Source organism: Mobula birostris, chromosome 2 (assembly GCF_030028105.1).
Source record: "Mobula birostris isolate sMobBir1 chromosome 2, sMobBir1.hap1, whole genome shotgun sequence".
NCBI lineage: Eukaryota > Metazoa > Chordata > Chondrichthyes > Myliobatiformes > Myliobatidae > Mobula > Mobula birostris.
In genome coordinates this window covers 98,135,483-98,162,540 of record NC_092371.1, presented here as the reverse complement: position 1 = coordinate 98,162,540, position 27,058 = coordinate 98,135,483, and the positions used below count along the sequence as shown (strand labels likewise).

At 42.6% G+C, this 27,058-nt stretch overlaps 1 protein-coding gene across 2 annotated transcripts in view; it reads right to left on the bottom strand.

The window, feature by feature from the left end:
• Positions 1-27,058, bottom strand: part of LOC140188944 (sialate:O-sulfotransferase 2-like) — a 328,051-nt gene that overhangs the window by 98,276 nt on the left and 202,717 nt on the right. For both annotated transcript variants that reach the window (XM_072245602.1, XM_072245610.1), the window contains exons 2-3: positions 18,724-18,838; positions 16,261-16,445 (exon numbers count right to left, since the gene is read on the bottom strand). In XM_072245602.1, coding sequence (XP_072101703.1) covers positions 16,261-16,445; positions 18,724-18,838 — 300 coding nt within the window. The remainder of the gene's footprint in view (positions 1-16,260; positions 16,446-18,723; positions 18,839-27,058) is intronic.

Genomic DNA, 27,058 nt, shown 5'->3' with positions numbered 1-27,058 from the left:
GATTGTGTGGGCTTCCTCCAGGTCCTTCCACATTCCAGAGACGTTCGGATTTGGGTTGGGGTTAGGAAGTTGTGGACATGCTATGCTGGTGCTGGAAGCGTGGAGACACTTGTGTGCTGTCCCCAGCACAATTCTCAGACTGTGTTGGCTGTTGACGCAATCAATGTATTTCAATGTATGCTTCGATGTAAATGTGATAATTGCAACTAATCGTTGAATCTTTAAATGGAAGCTGCAGTAGAGCTTGTTGTGAGCTCTCTACATGGGAAGTTCACAATGTCCATGTTGAAGAACAATTATAAAACAATATTGGAAAATGAATTTGAAGAAGTTTTGAGACAACTGAAGTGAAATAAACAGCAGAGATTTTGTTTGTTAAACTAACTCCTCTTTCCCCAGATTCCAATGTGTCAAAGAAGCTCTTTGAAGCATATAGTATATCTGAAAGCAAACTATCCCTGAATCCATCTGCTTGACCCTGTGGCCTCTCATTTTTGAACAAGCAGCTGGGAAATGGGTGAATTCATTAAGTGCAAGATGCAGTAGGCAGAGTCCAACGTGACTGAAGAAACTCAGGCTGCAAGCTGATTTTGCAGAGACATTGTTCTGCTCCGCATCTATTCAAGAGAAGCTCACAGTTAACTCAAAAGCTTCATTCTCTTTAAAATGGTCCAGGCACTCTGACGTATCTACGCAGAAGGGATGAAAGAATAAATTATGGACAGAGACAAGACCATGGTGCCTTCATTGCGTGCTACATTAGTGCCTTTGCTCACTCCTTCCACAAACTTTACAACAGGTGTTATTTTCAGCAACAGAAACATTAAATGTCATAAATACACAGCACTTATAGAGAGATATAAACTGAGGTAATATTTCAGGTCAACAGGGGAAAGTTAGAAATATGAAGTTGCAGAGAAAGGCAGCTGGGGCAGAAGGAATTGGATGGGCCGCACTCGATTGTCACCAGGTTGTGGAATCAGTTCAGATTTGACGTGAGTGAAGTTATCCACACCAGTTCGGGGACCTGATGATTGCAGGGTAATAACTGTTCCTGAACCTGGTGATGTGGGACCAAAGGCTCTTCTGAGTCCTAAATGCCAGCCCCTTATTCTGAGAAAGGAGAGCCACATATCATTTTAATTACTCTCACGAGGAGGCTGTAAGGATGTTTCAGATTTATTTACAGGTACTGGGCCTAATAATGGACAATATATCAAATTTTATAACATTTCTTTCATCACAGGCTGCACAGAAATTGAAAATAGGCAAGATATCATTAATTTTTAATGACCTTTTACATACATAAGTGCAATGATTGTGGAATTTGTAATGAGGGATTGCATATCTGAATACTTCCTATCTGTAGGTAAAGAGCACAGGAACAATGTCAGCTCAGTAAAGACCTCCAATCCATTTGGGCTGATCTTTGTAAGTCCGTCGGTTGCGCCTCAGTGGGTGATAATCTTACATCAGATACTGAAGGCTGTGGGGTCAAATATTGAGATGGCCTGGTAGCGTAACGCTTCACAGTGCCAGTGACCCGGGTTCAATTCCCACCATTGTCTGTAAGGAATTTCATGCAACTGATGCCAAAGACGCCTGGGTTAGAAGGCTAATTGGTCACTTGGGTGTATTTTGACAGCATGGGCTTGTTCAGCTGGAAGAACCCGTTACTGTGCTGTATATCAAAATAAATAAAAAATTACTCCAGAGGTTGAGTACGAACATCAGGGTTGATGTATTGAGGGAGTCTGGCATTCTTGTAACTCAGTGGAATATTCAACTGAGACCTGCTCTCTGAGGTATGTGTGACAAGAGAGGTACCAGAGTATTGGAGGATTGCCAATGTTGTTCCACAGTTTAAGAAAGGCTCTAAAAATAAACCAGGAAATGATAGGTGGGTGAGTCTGACATCAGTTGTGAGAAAGTTATTGGAAGGTATTCTCAGGGAACAGATATATATATAGTGACTATAAAAAGTATTCACTCCCCATAGAAGGTTTCATGTTTTATTGTTTTACAATGTTTAACCACAGTGGATTTAATTTGGCTTTTTTGACACAGATCAACAGAAAAAGACTTGTGTCGAATTGAAAACAGATCTCTGCAAAGTGATTTAAATTAATTACAAATATAAAGCCCATCGCATCTGTAGTTGTGTACTTCCCATGATTCAGGACATTTACAAGGACAGGGGTGTAGCAGCATTGGGGACTAAGGTCATCCCAACCACAAACTGTTCCAGCTGCTACTATCCGGGAAGTGGTACCGCAGCATAAAAGCCAGGACCAACAGGCTCCGGGACAGCTTCTTCCACCAGGCCATCAGACTGATGAACTCACGCTGACTCTATATTACATTGACTGCTCTATTTATTATAAATTACTATGATTGCACATTGCACTTTTAGATGGAGATGTAACGTAAAGATTTTTACTCTTGATGTATGTGAAGGATGTAAGAAATCAAGTTAATTCAAAAAATTCAATTCAATTCACAAGATAATTGATTGTATAAGTATTCACCTCCTTTAGACAGTATTTAGAAGATGCACCTTTAGCAGCAATTACAATCTTGAGTCTACGTCTCTTTTCACTCTGCACATCAGAACACTGCATTTTTTCCCCATTATTCTTTATAAAGCTGCTTAAGCTCTGTCAGATTGCATGGGGATTGTGAGTGAACAGCCCTTTTCAAGTCCAGCCACAAATTCTCAATTGGATTGAGGTCTAGACTTTGACTTGGCCACTCCAGGACATTAACCTTGCTGTTTTTAAGCCGTTTCTGTGTAACTTTGGCTTGGTGCTAGAAAACAAATCTTCTCCCAAGTTGCAGTTCTCTTGCAGACTGCATCAAGTTTTCCTCCAGAATTTCCCTGTATCTTGCTGTTTCCATTTTGCCCTCTACTTTCACAAGCTTTCCCGGCTCTGCTGCAGTGAAGCATCCCCACAGCATGATGCAGCCACCGACATGCTTCACGGTAGGGATGGTGCGCTTTTGATGATGTGCAGTGTTTAGTCTGATGACCAAAAGAGCTCAGTTTTGGTTTCATCAGACCATAGAATCTTCTTCCAGCTGACTTCAAAGTCTCCCACATGCCTTCCGGCAAACTCTAGCCAAGATTCCATGTGAGTTTTTTTTCAACAGTGGCTTTCTCTTTGCCACTCTCCCAGAAAGCGCAACTGGTGAAGCACCTGGGCAACAGTTGTTCTTGTAACTCCTCTAGAGTTGGCATAGGTCTCTTGGTGGCCTCCCTCACTCATCCCCTTCTTCATGGTTATTCAGTTTTTGAGGACAGCTTGCTCTAGGCAGATTTAATCTGTACCATATTCTTTCCAGAGAAAGCAGGATCTCCCAGTGGCCACACATTTGAATTCCACGTCCCATTCCCATTCTGATATGTCTATCCACGGCCTCCTCTACTGTCAAAATGAAGCCACACTCAGGTTGGAAGAACAACACCTTATATTCCGTCTGGGTAGCCTCCAACTTGATGGCATGAACATTGATTGTTCTAACTTCAGTTAATGCCCCACCTCCCCTTCGTACCCCATCGGTTGGTTGGTTGGTTATTCATTCATTCATTCATTTATTTATTTATTTATTCATTCTCTCTCTCTCTCTCTCTCTCTCTCTCTCTCTCTCTCTCCTTTTTCTTCCTCTGTCCCTCTTACTATACCCCTTGCCCATCCTCTGGGCTTCCACCCTCCCCGTTTCTTTCTCCCTAGGCCTCCCATCCCATGATCCTCTCATATCCCTTTTGCCAATCACCTGTCCAGCTCTTGGTTCCATCCCTCCCCCTCCTGTCTTCTCCTATCATTTCGGATCTCCCCCTCCCCCTCCCACTTTAAAATCTCTTACTATCTCTTCTTTCAGTTAGTCCTGACGAAGGGTCTCGGCCCGAAACTTCGACTGTACCTCTTCCTAGAGATGCTGCCTGGCCTGCTGCGTTCACCAGCAACTTTGATGTGTGTTGCTTGTCTTTCCGTTTCTTGATGTTTTACTTAACTGTATTCCAAAAGATATTCAGTGACTTGGAAATTTTCTTCTATCCATCTCCTGATTGGTGCTTTTCAAATACCTTTTCACAGAGTTGCTTGGAGTGTTCTTTTGTCTTCCTGACTCACCAGCAGTTGGACCTTCCAGATACAGGTAAATTTTACTACAATCAATTGAAACACACTGACTGCACACAGTGACCTCCATTTAACTAATTATGTGACTTGTAAAACCAGTGATGATTTGGTGTGTCATATTAAGGGGGGAGAGGTGAATAATAGGCAATCAATTATTTTGTGTTTTATATTTGTAATTCATTTAGATCACTTTGCAGAGATCAGTTTTCACTTTGACATGAAGAGTCTTTTTCTGTTGATCATATTTTATACTTTATTGTCGCCAAACAAATGATACTAGAACTCACAATCATCACAGCGATATTTGATTCTACGCTTCCCGCTCCCTGGATTACAAATAAATATGAAAAATAGTTAAATTAGTAAATATTAAAAATTTAAATTATAAATCATAAATAGAAAATAGAAAAATAGAAAGTAAGGTAGTGCAAAAAAAACGAGAGGCAGGTCCCGGATATTTGGAGGGTATGGCCCAGATCCGGGTCAGGATCCGTTCAGCAGTCTTATCACAGCTGGAAAGAAGCTGTTTCCAAATCTGGCCGTACGAGCCTTCAACCTCCTGAGCCTTCTCCCGGAGGGAAGAGGAACGAAAAGTGTGTTAGCTGGGTGGGTCATGTCCTTGATTATCCTGGCAGCACTGCTCCGACAGAGAGTGAAGTGAGTCCACGGGCGGAAGATTGGTTTGTGTGATGTGCTGCGCGTGTTTGCGATCTTCTGCAGCTTCTTTCGGTCTTGGACAGGACAACTTCCGTACCAGGTTGTGATGCACCCAAGGAGAATGCTTTCTATGGTGCATCTATAAAAATTAGGGAGGGTTTTGGGGGACAGGCCAAATTTCTTTGGTTTTCTCAGGAAGTAAAGGCACTGGTGGGCCTTCTTGGCAGTGAACTCTGCTTGGTTGGACCAAGTCAGGTCATTTGTGATATTGACCCCAAGGAACTTAAAACTTTTGACCTGTTCCACTTGCGCACCACCAATGTAAATTGGGCCGTGTGGTCTGCTACTCCTTCTGAAGTCAACGACCAATTCCTTCATCTTGCTGACATTGAGGGATGGTTATTGTCTTCGCACCATGCCATCAGGTTCTTAATTTCCTCTCTGTACTCAAACTCATTATTACCCGAGATACGGCCTACAATAGTTGGGTCATCAGCAAACTTATGTATTCGGTTCGATGGAAACTTGGCTACACAATCATGGGTGTACAGTAAGTACAGCAGGGGGCTGAGTACACAGCCTTGAGGGGCACCGGTGCTCAGAGTGATTGTAGAGGAGAGCTTGTCCCCTATTTTTACAGCCTGGGTCCTGTCTGTGAGGAAGTTGAAGATCCAGCTGTAGATCTGAGTGCTAAGACCCAGGTTCTGGAGCTGAGGAATCAGTTTATTTGGAATGATGGTATTAAAGGCAGAGTCAAAAAGTGTCATAAAAGCCAAATTAAATCCACTGTGATCCAATAAAACCTGAAAAGTTCCAATGGGAGTTGCGGGGGGGGGGGGGTAAATACTTCTCATAAACACTGCAAGTATTTGGATTGACATGGACTGATTGAGGATAGTCAACATGGCTTCATGCATGGTAGCTCATGTCTAACAAATCTTACTGATTTTTTTGAGGAAGTTACCAGGAAAGTGGATGAAGGCAAGACAGCAGATGTTGTCCACATAGAAAGGTATTTGAGAAGGTCCTGCATGAGAGGTTTGTCAAGAAGGTCAGTCACTTGGCATTTAACGTAAAGTAGTAAACTGGAATAGGCGCAAACACGAGGAAATCTGCAGATGCTGGAATTTCAAGCAACACATATAAAAGTTGCTGGTGAACACAGCAGGCCAGGCAGCATCTTTAGGAAGCGGTACAGTCGACGTTTCAGGCCGAGACCCTTCATCAGGACTCATCAGGGTCTCGGCCCGAAACGTCGACTGTACCTCTTCCTAAAGATGCTGCCTGGCCTGCTGTGTTCACCAGCAACTTTTATGTGTGAAACTGGATCAGGCATTGGCTTTGTGGGAGAAGCCAGAGAGTGGTAGTAGAGGTTTGCCTCTCTGACTGGAGTGCTGCAGGGATCAGTACTGGGTCCATTGTTGTTTGTCATCTATATCAACGATCTGGATGATAATATGGTTAACTGGTTCAGCAAATTTGCAGATGGCCCCAAGATTGGGGGTGTAGTGGACAACGACAAAAGGTATCATGGCTTGCAGAGGGACCTGCATCTACTGGAAAAATGGGATGAAAAATGGCCATTGTAATTTAGTGCAGGCAAGTGCAAGGTGTAGCACTTTGGTAGGACCAGCCAGGGTGGGTCTTACACTGTGAATGGCAGGGCACTTAGGACTGTGGTAAAACAAAGGGATTTGGGAAAACAACTCCATAATTCGTTGAAAATAGTATCACAGGCAGACAGGGCCGTAATGAAAGCTTTTGGCACATTGACCTTCATAAATCTATGTATTAGGTACAGGAGAAGGTATGTTATGTTGAAGTTGAATAAGATATTGGTGAGGCCTAATTTGGAGTATTGTATGTAGCTTTGATCATCTACCTACAGAAAAGATGTAAACAAGCTTGAAAGAGTACAGAGCAAATTAACAATGATGTTGCTGGGTTTGGAGGACCTGAATTATAAGGAAAAATTGAACAGGTTAGGACTTTATTCCTTAGAATGTACTGTAAAAGATTGAGAGGAGATTTCAGAGGGGGTGTAGACAGGGTAAATGCAAGAGTGGGACTACAACTAGAGGTAGTTGGTTAAGAGTGAAAGGTGAAAAGTTTAAGGAGAACATGAGGGGAAACTTCTTCACTCAGAGGGTGGTGAGAGTGTGGAATGAGCTGCCTGCACAAGTGGTGGATACAAGCTCGATTTTAAGGTTTAAGCAAAGTTTGAATAGGTACACAAATGGTAGGGGTATGGAGGGCTATGGCCCTGGTGCAGGTCGATGGGAGTAGGCAGCTTAAACTGGAGGAGGAAGAGAAAATGGCGATGTGACGCAGCGCGCATGGCCACTCCGGGAATGATATTTGTTATGTGTCAAGTAGGGTACTGTGCACAATTCTGATTTGATGGAGACAGACGTGAGGGTACAGAGGAACATCTGGAGAAACTTCTGAAATGCCCGCTTTGCTGCCGCTGCTACTGTGTGGTCCGGAATCTCCGGAGGAGAAGGCCCCGAATCCTCGGCTTTGCTTGCTTCAGCAGCCAGGGCGAGGTCAAAGGCGCTCAGCAGAGGATGGCGCTCGGGAGGCTGTATTGGAGGGGCTGGTCGGAGGCTTAAAGTTTTTGGACGGACGGACTCAGTATTGGCTGTGGTCAGATGCTTCCAATGCACTGGCAGTTGTCGGTGCCTGGAGGTTTATGGCAGGGAGTTTCTCCCTTTTGCCGCCTGCTGTTGGAGACTCGGGAGTCGATCGGGGCTCTGAGACTTTTTTTTTACCCTGCCCATGGTCTGTTCTTTATCAAATTATGGTATTGCTTTGCACTGCTGTAACTATATGTTCTAATTATGTGGTTCTGTCAGTGTTAGTCTTTGGTTTGTCCTGTTTTTCTGTGATATCACTCTGGAGGAACATTGTATCATTTCATAATGCATGCATGCATTTCAAAATGACAATAAATGAGCACTGAGTGTCCTCATAATCTATGTTCCCTCTAAGTTGTGCGTGTGTGCGCGCACACACGTTTTTCAACCAGCGCACAAGGGAAATTAATGTGCACACAAAAGGTTAGTTACCTAAAATAATGTAGCAATTAATAATTATACTTATTGAAAGTAATCTTTCAGCTAAATGTTTCTGTTAACTAGTTAGTTGGTTTTTCAAATACCACAATGCACGTCACTAATTTACGTCACCTCACCTTCCCTGTTCCAAGATCTGGGAGACAATGTTTCGTGGAGTGACAAAGTTAAAGTTTTGCTAAGCCAACAACGCGAAGAAAACATCACAGTAGATACAAGTTCGCTGTTGACTTTTATAAATAGTCTTTGTGTTCATTTAGAAGAAAGGTTTCCTGAAGATGAGGTACAAGAATGGTCAGCTTTTGATTTCTCTGCAATTGCAGATTGTGACTTCACATCTGGCGATGAACAAGTTAACGTCTTATGTCTAAAATATCCTGATTTTCTAGCTGAAAATACTGTAGCAGTTAGAAAGTTTAATGATTTCAAATTTTCCATGCAAGAAAAAATTAAATCCAAACTGATTTCAAACTTTGCTCAAGCGGTGGCATTTGTACTTCAAAATGAACAGTTTTGTGACCTTGCACGGTTGATGGACATTTGGGGAACCTTTCTTGCATCTAGTGCGGACTGTGAGCAAGGTTTTAGCCTAATGAATCAACTCAAAAACAAGCTGAGAAACCGTTTAGGTGAATGTCATTTGGATATGTTAATGAGAATCAAAAGCTATCATCGAACCATAGAACATTACAGCACAGAAACTGGCCTTTTGGCCCTTCTTGGTTGTGCCGAACCATTTTTCTGCCTGGTCCCACTGAGCTGCACCTGGACCATATCCCTCCATACACCTCTCATCCATGTACCTGTCCAAGTTTTTCTTTTTCTTTTTTTTGTAATTTATTTTTTATTGAATTTCATCATCAAACATTTCCATAAGATGTATTTCAGATACTGTACATATATTATATAATCAGTTGATCTACAGGTGGCAGATCAACTGATGATCCCACTGGTGATAGCACAGGACAGTGAACATCTTAGTTCATGTGTATTTTTTTACCTTTGTAATCATATTTGTCACAAATCTCCACATAATATTTATCTGATAGAAAGGAGAGGAAAAAAAGAACAATCGAAAGAAGAAAACTATGTACAGAGTAGGGAGTGATCTTTTTTTTTACAACATATTCATTGACTTATGAGAATAAAATCAGGACTATGATGTGTTATGTAGTTAAACCATTTTTTCCAGTATGAATAAAATTGTTCCAACTTATGATTAACAGATGCTGTTATCTCCATTTCGTAAATGTCCATAGTAATTTCAATCCATACATTTAGAGTTGGGCTTTCCTGTGATAACCATTTCCTGGTATGAGTCTTTTTACCAGCCACCAGCAGTACATTCATTAAGTATTTACCTCTTTTCAACCATTATATACCCAAAATTTCATATTTATATACCCAAAATATATAACCCCACTGTTTGCTGGAGAAATTGTGGAAATCAAAATGCAGACCATTATCATATTTTCTGGGAATGCCCTGTTATCAAAGACTATTGGAATGGGATACATAATGCCCTACAAGACATCTTTAAATGTGAAATACCCTTTGAGAGTAAGACCATATCAATTGGATGGAGTTATGTATATTAGTCTAGATAGAGTTTACAAAGAATGGGTAAATGCCAAAGACAGGAGAGAGAAAAAATAACTGAGTGACTTAAATATGTTATTTTGTTGTTATTCTGTGCAGTTTTATGTCAAATATTTTGTAAAGCTACATAAACTGCACCATGTGTGCATTCAATGTGCACATACTTTTGTCACAGGAAAAAAATTTGCACAACGTAAGATTTTTGCGCACACTGACTACTAAAAATTAGAGGGAACATTGCACATAATCTAAAATCTAAAAATTAAACCTAAATGGTTTTGGCATGGACTAGATGGGCACAGGGGCCTGCTTCTGTGCTGTGCTTTTCTGTGACTCTCTGACTGTATAATACTGAGAGCATGAGTTGTACAGTCCTTAAAGTGAAGCTATAGTTGTGAATTTAAAAACGCAAACACGATGGAATCTGCAGATGCTGGAAATTCAAGCAGCACCCATGAAAAATGCTGGTGAACGCAGCAGGCCAGGCAGCATCTCTAGGAAGAGGTACAGACGCTGCCTGACCTGCTGCGTTCACCAGCAATTTTTACGTGTGTTGCTACAGTTGTGAAGTCAGTTCAAAATTGAGGTATGTGAAGTTATCCATGCTGATTCAGAAGCCTGATGGTTTCTGAACCTGGTGGTGTGGGATCTAAGGCTCTTGTACCTCCTGGTAGTAGCGAGAAGAGAGCTGGGCCTGAATGGTGGAGGTCCTTGGCGACGGCTGCTGCTTTCTTGTGATAGCTTTCCACGTAAATGTGCTGAATGATGGGGAGGATTTTGCCTGTGGCGGGCTGGGCTGTATCCACTGCCTTCTGTAGACTTTTCTATTCCATATCAGGCCATGGTGCAACCAATCAGGACACTCTCTACTGTGCTTCTACTGAAGTTTTTCAAAGACTTAGATGACATGACTACGCCAACTTCAAAGAAAGTAGAGCTGCTGCCATGCCTTCTTTGTGATGGCACTTGTATGCTGGTTCCAGGACAGATCCTCTGAAATGGCAACAAGTAGGAATTCAAAGTTACTGACCCTCTCCATCCCCGATCCCCGAATGAGGACTGGCTCGTCAACCTCTGGCTTCTTGCTCTTTGGTTTTGTTGACATTGAGTGAGAAGTTGTTGTTATTGTAACAACGATTCTCTGTTCGAAACTCCAACCCCTTTACAATAAAGACCGATACACCGTCTTCACCCTACTTTACTCACTGCACCTGCCTGGCAACTGTTTTATTTGATTTATGCAAAAGAACACTTAGATCCCGCCACAATTCACTCATTTACAATCTCTCTTTATTAAGTTGACAGTCTGCTTTTTGATTCTACTTAGTAAGAACATCAGCTCACACTTTCTCACATTAAGCTCCATTTCACCCAAACTATCTCTATTCTGGAGAGACAAGAGATGACAGAAGCTGGAATCTGGACCAGGACACTGAGCTGGTGGAGGAACTCAGTGGGTCAGGCAGCATCTGTGGAGGCAAACGGAGGGTTCAGATGAAGGGTCTCGACCGAAATGTCAACTATTTCCCTCCACAGATGCTGCCTGACCCACTGAGTTCCTCAGCATCTTGATCATCTGCTATTTATATCCCATTGTGGTCATGATATCCTGATCACAACATGACCTTTCACCTGTTTCTGTGCCAGTGACCAACCTGCATATCCCACATTCTGCCCATTCTCTCAGAGCTGGTATGGAGGCTCCAAAGCACAGGATCACAAGACCATCAGAGGGTCAGAGATTCATTCATCTCCATCATGGGCACAACCGTCCCCACCACTGAGGACATCTGCAAAAGATGGTGCCTCAAGAAGGGGACATCATCCATCGTTGAGGATCCTCGCCACGCGAGACATGCTGTCTTCTCATTACTTCGATTGGAGAAGAGACGTAGGAGCCTGAAGATCCACACTCAGTGATTTAGGAACAGTTTCTTCCTCTCTGTCATCAGAATGCTGAAGGATCCATGAACACTACCTCACTGTTCCTCTTTCACATTACTTATTTATTTATTGATTGATTGATCAATTGATTGTAACTTTTTACGCCTTGGACTGTACTGCTACCATAAAACAACGAATTTCACAACAAATGTCAGGAATAATCAACCTGATTCTGATAAATAGAAAATATTTGAGCAATCCTTTTGACAATTCCACGCTGGGAAAAAGGCTCTTCTTATTCACCTTGACTATATCTCTCATAATTTTACATACTTCTATCAGATCGTCCTTAAACCTGTTCCAAGTTTAATCCATCTTCTCCTTGTAGCTGATACTCACTCTCTGATTCAGACCACATTGAAGTGAACCCTTTCTGCACCCTCTCCAGAGCTTCTTTATCCTTCTGTAATGCTCAGTCAGAATTGCAAACAGTACTCCAAATGTGGCCTAAACAGGGTTTTCTACCACTGCAATATCTTGCCAACGCTTATACCCAATGCAATGTATTTGTAATGATATCTCTGCCACAGAGGGTTGGGTTTGATGAAGGGACGGGGCAGGAAGGTGGATTCAGTGGAGATGCAGGTGACTGTGAAACATAAAGGACCAAAATCCCAGAAAGATTTATAGAGCAGCATCTGGATTTTGGTCTTGATGTAGTGGATGTTGTAATGCATGGCACTACCAAGACCGAAAGAAGCTGCAGAAGATCGTGAACATGATGTACATCGTGCACATCACACAAACCAATCTTCCGTCCGTGGACTCACTTTACACTGCACGCTGTCGGATCAGTGCTGCCAAGATAATCAAGTACACGACCCACCCAGCCAACACACTTTTCGTCCCTCTTCCCTCCAGGAGAAAGTTCAGGAGCTTGAAGACTCGTACAGGCAGATTTGGGAACAGCTTCTTTCCAACTGTGATAAGACTGCTGAACGGATCCTGACCCAGATCTGGGCCGTATCCTCCAAATATCCAGACCTGCCTCTCGATTTTTTTGCACTACCTTACTTCCCATTTTTCTATTTTCTATTTATGATTTATAATTTAAATTTTTAATATTTACTAATTTTTACTATTTTTAATATTTAATATTTGTAATCCAGGGTGTGTGAAGCACAGAATCAAATATCGCTGTGATGATTGTACTTTCTAGTACCAATTGTTTGGCAACAATAAAGTATAAAGTAAAGTATTTCATTTAGAGCAATGACACCACCCCCCCCACCTCTCTTAGCACTACGTATTGATCTGTTGTCTATGCATGGACATTGTTTTCTCTCTCTCGCTGCACTGTGAATACACCAGTTAAAGCCATCTCCCGCATGTGTGCTTTTATTTAGTTGATAGGTAGTTATGCACAGACACACAGGTGTCACAGAGGATAGTCTGAGTGAGTGTCAGTCAATGAGAGAAACCTGTGTCTGACTCAGGTGACGATATAAATTGCAGATCTAATAAAGCATTGGTCAGACAGTACTTGCAGTTTCATGAACAATTCTGGGCCCCTTATACAGGAAAGGATGTGTTGGAGTTGTAGAGGATCTAAAGGATGTTCACGAGAATTATACTAGGAATGAAAGGATTAATGTATGAGGAGTATTTGACGGTTCTGGTCCTGCACTCGCTGGAGTTTAAAAGAATGAGTGGGGAAATCTATCGAATATTGAAAGGCCAAGACAGAGTCAATGCAGAAAGGATAATGAGGGAGTCTGGGACCAGAGAATAGAAGGACAACCCTTTATAATACTGATGAGGACAAACTTCTCTCGCCAGAGATGATGAGTGTGAAATTCACTGCCATTTCCACTATGGAGGCCAAGTCACTGGGTATATTTAAAGCAGAGATTGATTGGTTTTTGATTTGCAAGGATGTCAAAGGTCATGGGGCAAAGGCAGGGAGAATGGGGTTGGGAGGGATAATAAATCAGCCATGATAGAATGGTGGACCAGATTCGATGGGCTGAATGGCCTAATTCTGCTCCTTATGTTTTATGGTCTTATGGTCTAAAGTTTTGATGAGGACATGTTGTTTGAATCCGAACTGAAGGTCAATTAGAACACTGCAGTGTGCAGTATCTGGTTTAATGTGAATGAAAAGGCATTGAAGGAAATGGAACTAGGACTTCAGGGATCATTCCAAACCTTTCCCAAGTTACAAAGGGCATTGCCTATTGTATATTAATCGATACCCATTATATTTGCTTGATACGTCACTGCAATTAAACCGGACATTCCGCATTTCCCCTGTTCACATCGAGTACATCGAGAATAATCAGCCAAGGGTGAACCTGTCCAACCATGGAGAATTGGCCAATACAGTACTTACCCCCGTAACAGAAGCAGTAACCTGAGACTAATAACACTGAGGTGAGGGAAAGTGGAACTGAATAATAATTCGCTAACCAAGGTAAAAGTAATTAAAAATAATTCTGAAAGAACACAAGATTATTATTAGGAAAGTAACTGTAATTATTGTCATTAAATAATGCATAGATTTGTTGGATAACTCTCTCAAGTCTCCAGACAAAGTTCATCAGCACATTTGATCTTCAACCAGACGTAATATAAATGATTTAAGCACTGCTGTTCCTGCACCCTGAATGCAGATGAGACTTCACACGTAGTCAGTTAACTACAATACAATTGTTTCCATTCATAACAAAAAATTTAGCATCAATTAATATTTAATTTTGAAATAATTTTTTCAATGAAAAAATGCAATAGAATCAGTGAAAACTACACACAGAGACAGATTTGCAAAAGAAAATTGATATGCAAAAGAAAACAATCTGAGCAAATACAAATAAATAAATAAACAAACAAACAAACAAACAACACTGAGAACATGATCGTTGAAGGCCTTGAAAGTAAGCCAATATGTTGTGGGATCAGTTCAGATTTGACGTGAACGATGTTACAAATCATATTCTCAGTATTATTTATTTTTTATTGACACAATGTCTTCTTTTGCACATTGGTTGTTTGTCAATTTTTGGTTATGTATAGATTTTCATAAATGTATTGTGTTTATTTATATTCCCGTAAATGCCTGCAGGCAAATGAACTCAGGTTTCTATATGGTAACAAATACGTACTTTACTTTGACTTTGGCTTTGAAATATTGAGACAAAAGTGTCTTTGAGTGTTAGTTTTCCTCTAGTTTGAGTAGCTCTTTCCTTTATTTTCTGATACTTGGGTTTAGTTGAAGGAAAATCAGGTTCTGAGCTGCTCTGTTGTTTGATTGAAAATCACAAAAAAAAAATCTGCAAATACTGTGGAGCTGAAAAGATGATGGAAATACTCAGCAGGTCAGGCAGCAGCTGTGGAGAGAGGCTGTTAAAACCTCTAGTCACAGAGTCTTCATCAGAACTGAGAAAGAGGAGGTTTGGATAGGACAACGGGAATATTTCTAACAGAATGAACTGTTGGCCCAGCTCTGAGGGAAGATCTTTGACCTGAAACGGTAAGACTGCTTCCCTTTCCACAGATGCTGGCTGACCTGTTGAGTGTTTCCAGCATATTTGGCTTTCCTATTGACCCCACGGCCGGTACCATGTTTTCCATTAAAGCTTGATTGCCTTTGTGAAACAGCACAGGAAGACTCCATTTCTTTCCAGGATACCTGCGATTGTAGTTTGAAACAACAGCTGTTGTAGGCAGAATCTCAGAAGGTGACAAAGAGGCATCCAAGAGTGAGAAAGACTGGCTGGTTGAGAGGTGTCACAACAACAAACTTGCCCTCGACGTCAGTAAATCAAAGAAATCGATGGTGGACTTCAGGAAGGGAAAGACAAGGGACCACACGCCAGTCCTCATCGAGGAGACAGCTGTGGAAAAGACGAGCAGTTTCAAGTTGCTGGATGTCAATATCTCTGAAGATCTCTCCTGGGTCTAATACATCATCGGGAATCTGTGGATAGAACTCAAAAGAGCAGTGCATGCAAGGTGGCCCAAGAATCTCACAGAACTAGAAGCCCTTTGCAAGGAAAAATGGGCGAAAATCTCCCAAACAAGAATTGAAAGACTACAACTGGCTACAAAAAGCGTTTACAAGCTGTGATACTTGCCAAAGGGGTGTTACTAAGTACTGCCATGCAGGGTGCCCAAACCTTTTTTGTTATTTTCAAACTGCAAAAGATGGAAATAAAAAAGTTTTCTTGCTTAAAATATCAAAGAAATGTGTCATCTTTAACTTTATGCCTTTTGGAAATCAGTTCATCTTTTACCCGCTCAGCTATTCACAGTGACAAACATTTTGACCAGGGGTGCCCAAACTTTTGCATGCCACTGGATATATATTAGGTAAGTTAAAATAAGTTGTGCAAAAACAAACAGAAATAAAAAGTAGTGAGATAGTGTTCTTGGGTTCAATGTCCATTCAGAAATCTGATGGTAGAGGGGAAGAAACTGTTCCTGAATCACTGAGTGTGCAAAAACAAATTTACTGACATATGTCAGTGATAATAAATCTGATTTTGATTCTAAACTAACAGCAAAACATGGTCCATTTTGCAAACACCAGCAAAAGGAACTCATCACCAAAACTACTGCAAAGTGTTTTGGTAATTATTGATCCAGCAATGAAAGGGGGAGGGGTGATTATGTACAGTACAGCAGACTGAATTTTGTAAATCAGATCTTCTCAATCATCCCATTCCCGGGTCTTTAGGCATGATTGACAGGTTATTGCCCAACCAGCTCTGTTCCACCTAAAGACAAGAGAAGTCGCTCTGCGCAGTGTTTGATTGAGAAGTTGGTGTATATGTGTGAGAACGTTTCACACTGCAGTGCTATGGAGGGAATGGACTGTGAACATGCTGAACAACTGTTACTGGGCTTACAGCGTCTGGCGGAGTCATTGGTCAGCTCCAGTCGGTAGACAGACAGCCGGTTTGGGCCTCCGCACGTGCTGCTCTTTTCCCCCTTACACTCCATGTTGCACTCGGACTCAGTGGTGTTCTGGGTTTGGATCCTGTGTCCACAGTAACATTCAGCTCCGAACTCCAGGCCTGCGTACTGATAGCCCCTGTAGATACAAATGAGAGAGGCTGTTAACACTGTGGTGCAACTCCGCTGCTCCATCCTCCTGGGTTTAGGTCTGACCTCAGCCGCTGTTTGTGTGGAGTTTGCATGTTCTCCCAGTGACCATGTGGATTCCTATACAGGTGGTTTGGTAGCGGAGTGGTCAGTGTAACACTGTACAGCGTCGGCAATTGGGGTTCAATTCTGCTGTGATCCGTGAGATGTGTGCCTGCTCTCTCCGGGTGCTCTGATTTCCTCCCACGTTCCACAGACATACGGGTTAGGGTTAGTGAGCTGTGGCGTGCAGTGTTGGCAACAGAGGCATGGTTTGACTTGCGGCACATCCTCAGACTGTGCTGGTCATTGATGGAAACGACGCTTTTCGCTCTGTGTTTCAATGTTTCAATCTACATGTCACAAATGAAACTGATCTTTTATCTTTAATCTTGCCCTTGGTTGCTCTGGTTTCATCCCACATCCCAAGGACACGCGGGCGGATGTGTTAATTGGCCTAAGTTGCCTCTAGTGTGTAGGTGAGCGGTAGAATCCGGGCAAAATTCATGGAATGTACAGAGAATAAAGTGGGATTAATGTAGGGTTAACATAAATGGTCAGCACAGACTCAATGGGCCGAAGGGCCTGTTTTTGCACTGTATCTCTTGGTCACTCTATCACATCAGCAGCAGGGCAACAGAATGGCACACAAGGAAAAGATCATTTCAAAATGGACAAACTTCACAGTTTAGGAATCTAACTAATTGGTAAATTAGTTTGTTATTGTCACATGTACCAAAATATAGTAGTAAACTTAAATTTGCACGGCTTCCAAACAGATAATTTCAGAATATAAGTCTATTGGGTAGTACAAGTGAGAAGCAACAACAGGATGCAGAATAGAGTGATACAGTTACAGAGAAAGTGCAGTGTAGGCTGACAGTGAGATGCAAGGGTCATGACCGGGGTAGCTTGTGGGATCAAGGGCTCATCTTTAAATATAACAGCTGTGATCAAGGACCTGGAGAGGTGGGCTTCATCAGGATATGGGAAAATGCAGGGAATTGGAGCAAGCTGGAAGGTCACCACGGTCAGCAAAGACTCATTGGGCTGAAGGGCCTGTATTCGTGCTCTACTGCTCTGTGACTCTGGGGACCCCACCCCCGGAGATTTTCCTGTTCTTGGTGGTCACACAGCTTCATATGTCACTCAACACACATAAAAGTTGCTGATGAACGCAGCAGGCCAGGCAGCATCTCTAGGAAGAGGTGCAGTTGACGTTTCAGGCCGAGACCCTTCGTCAGGACTAACTGAAGGAAGAGTGAATAAGGGATTTGAAAGTGGGAGGGGGAGGGGGAGATCCAAAATGATAGGAGAAGACAGGAGGGAGAGGGATGGAGCCAAGAGCTGGACAGGTGATTGGCAAAAGGGGATACGAGAGGATCATGGGACAGGAGGTCCAGGGAGAAAGTAAAGGCTGGGGGGGGGGGGGGAGCCCAGAGGATGGGCAAGGGCTATAGTGAGAGGGACAGAGGGAGAAAAAAAAAGAATGTGTCACTGGTCCTTCGTTCTCATTGGATCTAAAAGCCGGAATTTCTTCCTCATTGGTACCGTGGAGGTACAGTCATTGGAAGGGCTGCACTTGTTCAAGAAGTCGCTTTCTCAAGGGCAATTTGGATGGACAATAGGGGCCTGTCTTTCCAGCCACGTCCATGTCCTTGGCTCTTTATCATCCTTCTATCTTGCTCTTGGTTTTTTTGTTTCTAATTAAGTTCCAAAGAAACTGGTGAAGCAGAGCATAAACAAATTGTCGTTGTCTCCTTAGAGTTAAATACCTTCATGCATTATTATGTCCTTATTACAGGGATGAGCATGAATGAAAGAGAATGATAAATGGAATTCCAAGACCTTTCCTTTCAGCACAGTTCTCCTGGCAACAAAATGGGGTTATCTTTCGGGTGAGAAGGGAAAGATTTAAAAGGGACCTGAAGGGTAATTTTTCACGCATGGGAAGGTGTGAATGGGAAGAGCTGCCAGGGGAAGTGGGTGAGGCAGGAACAGTAGCAGTGTTTAAGAAGCAATTGGATTGGGACATGGAGAGGTGGGGCTGAGAGGGAGACGGGCCGAATGCAGGAAATTGGGACGAGCCGGACGTCACCAGGGTCAGCATGGACTCACTGGGCCGAACGATCTGTACTGCTCTGTGACTCTGAGAATACCAGCCCCGGAGAATTTCCTGCCCTCGTTCACCACCCTCATACACAGTAAATGGAATTCCATGACCCTACCTTTCAGCACAGTTGTCCTGGCAACGAAATATGGTCATCTTTCTGTAGTCAAAGAATGCTGTTCCCCTTAATGCCCTCTGCTTGTTGCTGTCGAGATAACAGCCGATATATCTTGCTAGGATGGAGAGAGAGAAAGAAAGTAAACAAATTGCCACACAATACCAATAATTAAAACTTGAAGATGCAGTGTGCAGGTTCATCGTAAGACCATAATTCATTGGAGCAGGATCAGGCCATTTGGCCCATCAAATCTACTCTATCATTCCATCACGGCTGATTTATTATCTGTCTTAACCCCATTCTCCTGTCTTCTCCCCATAACCTTTGACATCCTTACGAATAAAGAACCTATCAACCTCCTCTTTAAATACATCCAATGACTTGGCCTCCACAGCCGTTTGTGGCAATGAATTCCACAGGTTCACCACCCTCTGGCTAAAGAAATTCCTCATCTCTGTTCTAAATGGACGTCCCTCTATTTTGAGGCTGTACCCTCTGGTCCTAGACACCCACTATAGTAAACATCCTCTCCACAAACACTCTGACCTGGCCTTCCAATATTCGATAGGTTTCAATGAGATCCCCTCCCTCACACGACATTAGTTCTGTCCTGGGGCGAAAAATTCCCACTGCTGCTTCATGATAAAACTTCTTCTGTTTCACAGCATGTCGGTTACAGGTGATCAACGGTGCTGCAAATTGGAACAGAGGCAGACATGGACATCTTACTTGTGGTGCATGGACAGACTGTGATAATCACAGGGAGCATGTATTTCTGAAATGTTAACGGGGGCTGTGCTGTCATTCAGGATGTCAGGAACAGGCATAAAGACAAAAAGATGGTCCCTGTTGGGTTCCATGGTCTCTTGTTCTCCCAAACAGTCCTGGAGTCTCCAGGCCTGGATGTCCAATGCTCCACTGAGAGACGAGTTTGCCAAAAGCCTTCTTCACCACCTTGTCTACCCAGGACACCTATTTCAGGAAAGATTATCCTTCCAAGCTTGAAGCAAAGCAACTTGGATAAGACTTGTAATGTTTGCTGATTCTTGTAAATATCCCTCATCAGGAGGAAGGAAATAGAAAAGGAATCAGTGCTGAACTGAAACAATACAATCAGTGGAAAGTGTTAACCCTTCCTCCCAGTACAGGCTAGTTCCTATTCCCCCTCATCACCAGATCCCTTCCTCGCTTCCAGTTTTGAGAATCCCAACTACATTTGTGCAAAGCAACTGGCCAGCACTCTATGAAGGACCCTGATAGTGAGTTTAGTTAGTGTAGACAAACAGAATCTTTTCCACAGGTAGAAATGTTAAGTAGTCATAGAGTGTTACAGACAGAAACAGGCCCTTCAGCCCAGCTGGTCCATACTGACCGCAGCATCCTCTCTGCTCACATTCAGCCCATCACCAGCCCAGCCTCCCCCCCCTACCAATCCAAGTGCTTGTTAAATATCTTTTTCCCAGATCAGTTCTTTGTCATTGCTTTTGAATAGCTTTTCAAAAATCTGATTGTATTTCTTTATTTATCTGCAAGTAAATCAATCTCAAGACAGAATGTGGTAACATATATGTACTTTGATAATAAATTTGATTTTGTCTTTGAGCTCTCCTATTGCAGATAGACATTGACTGGCATTTTTGTGGTTGAAAGTAATGTGTAAGCTGAATATTTACTGCTTTTTGCATTCTGTGAAATATCTTCCGGAGATCATTGGAAATACCACTATTATTAAAACACACCAGAAAGTGGAAAGGGTAACAATAAAAATGGTTTGGTAACTAACCCAGAGAAATGCAACACACATGAGGGGGATCCAGGAGCAGGTAAGACAACCAGATGATAAGATCCCAGAAGACTAATCTCTTCTTTAAGTGTCCCGTAAAATATAACAAGTCATTTCCCTGCACAGAGTTCCAGGAATCCTATGAAATTCAATGATAACTAAAGCAGAAAAAGACTGCACATCAATATTTTAAAAGGATTGTGTTTTAACTCCGACTGAGTTAGTCCTGGATTTTGGGGCTCTAGATATATAGATCTCTGACGGATGGTAAATTAAGTTTCACTGAATCTCAGGGAATTCTTCAATGAATATTAAACATAGGAAACTGGAATTCTTCCAAAAGGCACCGAGTAATTACAGCAAATACTCTAGTGTCACACAGTGACCTATTTATCAGAAACCCTTGCATAAACAACCTCATGCTAATTTGGTTTTAAAGCTAATTTCACAGAGTCATGATTTGTGAGGCTGGAGGGCATCTTATTCATAAATTAAAGATTAGAATTGTTGAATTTGCTGAAAAATGGGGAAGATTAGCAGATTAACCACTTGTTCAAACACACTGACAGGATGGCTTATGTTTTTAATTTCCTTTTTAATCACAGAGAAGCTTAGATCAAATTGCTGGCCATGCTGAGCAAATGAAGGTGGCATTATTGGGTTTGCGAGCCCCATGTGCTCCAGGTGGAAAGGGATTGAAGAATTTGACAGCTTCCAAGTAATGGTTACAAATGGCCCATGCAAAATTCCTGTACAGTTTTGGTTCCTTTAGTTAACAACAAATATGCTCACCTTACAGATTGGGAGAATAGTCCACTGAGTAATGTAAGACCCAAACCTCTCAACTTTAGAAAACCTTGATGAAATATATAGAATTCTTAATAGTGTTTGGCAGTGTAGATATTGAGTGCCTCTCCTGCAAGAGTCAGAGAGTCATAGAGCACTATAACATAGAAACAGGCCCTTTGGCCCATCTAGTCTGTGCAAACTGTTATTCTGCATAGTCCCAGCTGAATGAAAGCTCTAGTACAAATTCAAAACTAGCCCCAGTCAACCTGCACCTGGACCATAGTCCCTCATACAACTCAACCAAGTACTTAGGGTATAGTTTTAGTGTAAAGTGTGGGACTTCTGGGAATGATGTGAGAAGGATTCTTTTCTCACTCAGAAGTTTGGGAATCCTTGGTATTCTCCATGTAGGATGGCCATGGATATTCACTGATTTATATTAATTAGGGAAGCTCGGGATACAGAGGGCACATTGAATGGAACTTAAAATAGGAGAGAAGGCTTTAGTAAATGAGTGAGTAGGTGCCTATTCCCCACTCTTCTTCCCACAGAGGATGTGATGAGATTTAAACCTGTGCAGACTGACTTTCTCTCCATGCCTCTTTGAAGAAATGTAACATCCCCATCAAGTCCTGAGAACCAGGGCTGCCGAAAGCAGAGGTGGAACATTCACTCAAAAGAGTAAAGGACCTGTTTCCTATTATAATTAGTGTTTCCCTGTCAATTTATTTCAAAATCCTAAACCTCTCAAATTAGTCACCCCTGAAGATCACACATGCCTAGTCTAGATAATCTAACCCCAGGAGCTGTAGTGAGCTCGGGTGGAACGCTTTTGCCCTGCTAAGACTGATAACTCTTTGGAAGATGTAGTGAGTGCCCTGTGTACAAAGTTCCCAATGGGGTCCAACCACGAACAATGAGCTTGGCCAAAAGGTTTCTAAATCCTCCCTGTTTATGTTCTGCCATTCCAGTTATAAAGTGTAGTATCTCAGAAATATTTTGCTGACTTTTTTTTAATTTAAAAAATTAACTTTATTCCTAATAATACATTGAGGAAATACAATCTTTTCCTATAACATAGTCCAAGACCTTTTAACCCACTCCAAGATCAATCTAACCCTTCCCTCCTGCATAGCCCTACATTTTACTACCATCTATTTGCCTACCTCAGAGTTTCTTAAATGTCTCCACCATCCTGGCACCACCACTCTGAGTAATAGCTAGCTGACATCACCCCTATACTTTCCTCCAATCACCTGAAAATTATGCCACCTGGTGTTCACCATCTCTGGCCTGAGAAAACGGTGCTGGCTGTCCTGTCAGTCTCACACACATTATACTGCAGGACTTGGAATGAATGACTGCTGAAAATGTACTCTCCCTGCAAGAGCTGCAAGTGTGAACTCAGTGAGGAACATGTGACAGGCACCAAACCAGGCAATCAATATCTCCATCAGGAAACAATTGAATGACAAAGTCATTAACAGATTGTGGTCCTTACAATGAAGATCTTGGTTGCACTGAACGAGCTGAGAAAATGCATGGGAGGTATATTTACAAATGGGCATCACCTTCAGTCGTTCTACTCAATTGCCCTAAACAGAGAACTGCCCTTTTTGGTGTTGTGTTGATGCATTACTGATATTAATGTTGTCAGATGAGTTTGGGATGTGTAACTGCCAATATCTAAATAAAGATAAAGATTTAAATTGTTTATTTGTCACATGCACATCAAAACTTTGAAACATACAATGAAATGTGTCGTTTGCGTCAATGAACAACACAGTCAGAAGATATGCTGGGGGCAACGCGAAAGTGTTGCCATGATTTTGGTGCCAAGGTGACAGGCCCACAACTTACTATCTTTAACCCACGCATCTTTGGAAAGTGGGAGGAAAACATAGCACACGGAGGAAACCTATACGATCACTGGGAGAATGTACAAACTCTTTATAGACAGTGTCGGGAATTGAACCTCAATCACTGATGAAGAGTGGCTTTAGGAGTGAGATGGTTTTCACCTGTTTCTATATCGAGGTCTGAGATGGTCTGCACCTGATTCTATATGAAGGAGTGAGATGGTCTTAATCTGTTTGTATATGAAGGGGTTGAGATGGTCCAATGCTGTTTCTATATGAAGGAGTGAGATGGTCTATATCTGTTTCTATATGGAGTGAGATGGTCTATATCTGTTTTTATATGAAGGAGTGAGATGGTCTATACCTGTTTCTATATGAAGGAGTGAGATGGTCTATCCCTGTTTCTATATGGAGTGAGATGGTCTATATCTGTTTTTATATGAAGGAGTGAGATGGTCTATATCTGTTTCTATACTCAGTACTAAAGCTGATGAAGTCAAGCATGCCACATACCTTCTTCACCACTATGTATACAACTTTCAGGGATCTACAGGGTCACAGTTTGAGGATAAAGGGGAAGCCTTTTAGGACCGAGATTAGGAAAAACTTCTTCACACAGAGAGTGGTGAATCTGTGGAATTCTCTGCCACGGGAAACAGTTGAGGCCAGTTCATTGGCTATATTTAAGAGGGAGTTAGATATGGTCCTTGTGGCTAAAGGGATCAGGGGGTATGGAGGGAAGGCTGGTACAGGGTTCTGAGTTGGATGATCAGCCATGATCATACTGAATGGTGGTGCAGGCTCGAAGGGCTGAATGGCCTACTCCTGCACCTATTTTCTATGTTTCTATGTTTCTGCTGAATGTATTTATGTACCTGAGGTCTCTGTTCAACAACACTGTCCAGGACCCTGCCATTATTTTTCCATGCCCTGCCCTATTTCAACCTCCCAAAATGCATTACCCTGCACTTGTCTGAGTTAAATTTCATCTCAAATTCCTTTGCCCACATTCTCAGTTGATCAATAGTTTCTCTTCTCCACTCTCCCATCAGGCAAGAGGTATAAAATCCTTAAAACATGTACTACCAGGCTCAAGGACGGCTTCTATCCCATCATTACCAGACTCTTGTGTAATAAGATGGACCCTTGCCCTTACATTCATTACAATCTCGTACTTTATCATTTACCTGCACTCCACTTTTTCAATAACCCTTACACTTTATTCTACATTGTTATTCTAATGATATATTCTAGCTCAATGCACTGTGTAATGATTTGATGCGTGTAAACACTATGCAAGACAAGCTCTTCACTGTATCCTGGTACATAGAAACACACAGTGAAATGTTTGTGTTAACCTCAGGATGAGCTGGGGGCAGCCCGCAAGTGTTGCCACACGACATGGCGTGCCCCCAATGTTCAGCAGAACAGCACAAGCAAACAATAAAACAAAACAACAACAGCAAAACAAGCCCCTTTCCCACACTCCCACTCACACACCCACACACGCGCACACACTCCTATCCACCCACTCACACACACTCCTATCCACCCACTCACACACACCCACCCAAACTCACACACACCCACACACTCACACACACTCCTATCCACCCAAACTCACACACTCCCACTCACACACCCACACACGCGCACACACACACACCCACTCACACACACCCACACACTCACACACACTCCTATCCACCCAAACTCACACACTCCCACTCACACACCCACACACGCGCACACACTCCCACCCACACACACCCACCCAAACTGACACACACCCACACACTCACACACACACCCACCCACTCACACACACTCCTATCCACCCACTCACACACACCCACCCAAACTCACACACACACACACACACACACACACACGACTGGTCTCCAACCCAGGACAGGCCGTCTCCAGTCCTTGGTCCCAGATACTCAGACTTGTACACATTGGGCCTCCAACTTCCAGCCCCTGACCCTGGAAGAATATATAATGTCTTCTTTATGCCCTCCTAATTCCCTTCTTGAATGTGCACTAAATCCTTTCAATCCTCTGACCTCAGCTGCCTAGGTGTGGCATCCAGAACATAGAACAGCACAATACAGGCCCTTTGGCCCACGATGTTGTGCCAACCCTTTAACCTACTCAAAGGTCAACCTAACCTTTTCTCCTACAGAGCACTTCACTTTTCCATGTGCCTATCTAAGAGTTTCTGAAATGTCTCTAATAATAATAATAATAAATATACAGAGATGAACTGTTGTATATGTTTATTGCATTTAGTAGGAAAGATTTTCTGTAACGATCCTTGTGACAGCAGAGCTGAATGAGTCTGTCTGAAAAGGTGTTCCATTGCTGATTCAGTAGGGCATGGAGAGGATGTGCCAGATTGTCCATAATGGGTGACAGTTTGTTCAGTGACCTCCTCTCCACCTCTAACTCAAAAGAGTCTGGGTTTTAGCCAAGGATGGATCCAGCCTTTCTGATGGGTTTATTTAGCCTTTTTGCATCACCAACACCGATGTTACTCCCCCAAGACAAAGCCACAAAGAAGACTGCACTCGCTACAACAGTCTGGTAAAAGATCTCCAACATCTTGCTGCACACATTGAAGGATCTCATCTTCCTTAGAAAATAGAGTCTTTTCATCCCTTTCTTGTAAACAGCCTTGGTGTTGGTTTTCCAGTCAAGTCTGTTGTCGAGGTGAACACACAAGTATTTGCACTCCTCCACCACTGCAACTTCTTCTCCCAAAATGTATACATTTTGTTCACAGTCCTCTTCCTCCCAAAATCAATCACCATCTCTCTGATTTTGGCCACATTCAGGAGCAGGTGATTCCTCCTGCACCAATCCATAAACCTGTCCACCAGTCCTCTGTACTCTGACTCCTGCCCGTCTCTGATACACCCAACCACCACAGAGTCATCAGAGAACTTCTGCAAGTGACTAGACTCAGATTTGTACTGAAAGTCAGAGGTGTACAATCTCTCTGCCTCTAACATCATCCCTGGCAGTGTGTTCCATTCGCCCACCACTCTGACATTCTCCCTATGCTTTTCTCCAATCACCTTAAAATTATGCCCTTTGTATTAGCCCTGGGAAAAATTCTCTGGCTATCCACTCAAGATGCATCTGATCATTTTGTACACCTCTGTCAAGTTATCTCTCATCCTCCTTCACTCCAAAGAGAAAAGCCCTGGCTCACTTAACCTGTCTTCATATGACATGTCCTCAGGTCCAGACAGCTGGTAACTCTCCTCTACAGCTTCTCTGAAGTTTCCACATCCATGCTATAATGAGGCAACCAGTACGGAACACAATATTCCAAGTAATCTGGTAGATGCCTTCTTTCTCTTGACCAGATCCTCATCATGCCTAGTGAACCAAGGTTTCCCAATTTTCATCTTGCCCTTCGCCCTAATGGGAATCTGCTGGCTCCAAGTATTTCTTATCTCACTTTATCTCCTATCTCACCATGAAGGAATGATATTTGGGAATTCAATAGACAATAGACAATAGGTGCAGGAGTAGGCCATTCAGCCCTTTGAGCCAGCACCGCCACTCACTGTGATCATGGCTGATCATCCACAATCAGTACCCTTTTCCTGCCTTCTCCCCATATCCCTTGACTCAGCTATCTTTAAGAGCTCTATCTAACTCTTTCTTGAAAGAATCCAGAGAATCGGCCTCCACTTCCTTCTGAGGCAGAGCAATCCAGTTGAAAGTTATTATTATTATGCACATAATAATTCTAGTCTGAAGCTATCATTTGGACCACCACGAGACCCTGCCTCACATACTAAATGGCCCATCCCTTTGAGATCTGAGTCTGTTAAGCTTTGTATTCCAATGGGCACTTCATTCATCAGATTTAATTGTGCCAGTTCAGCCG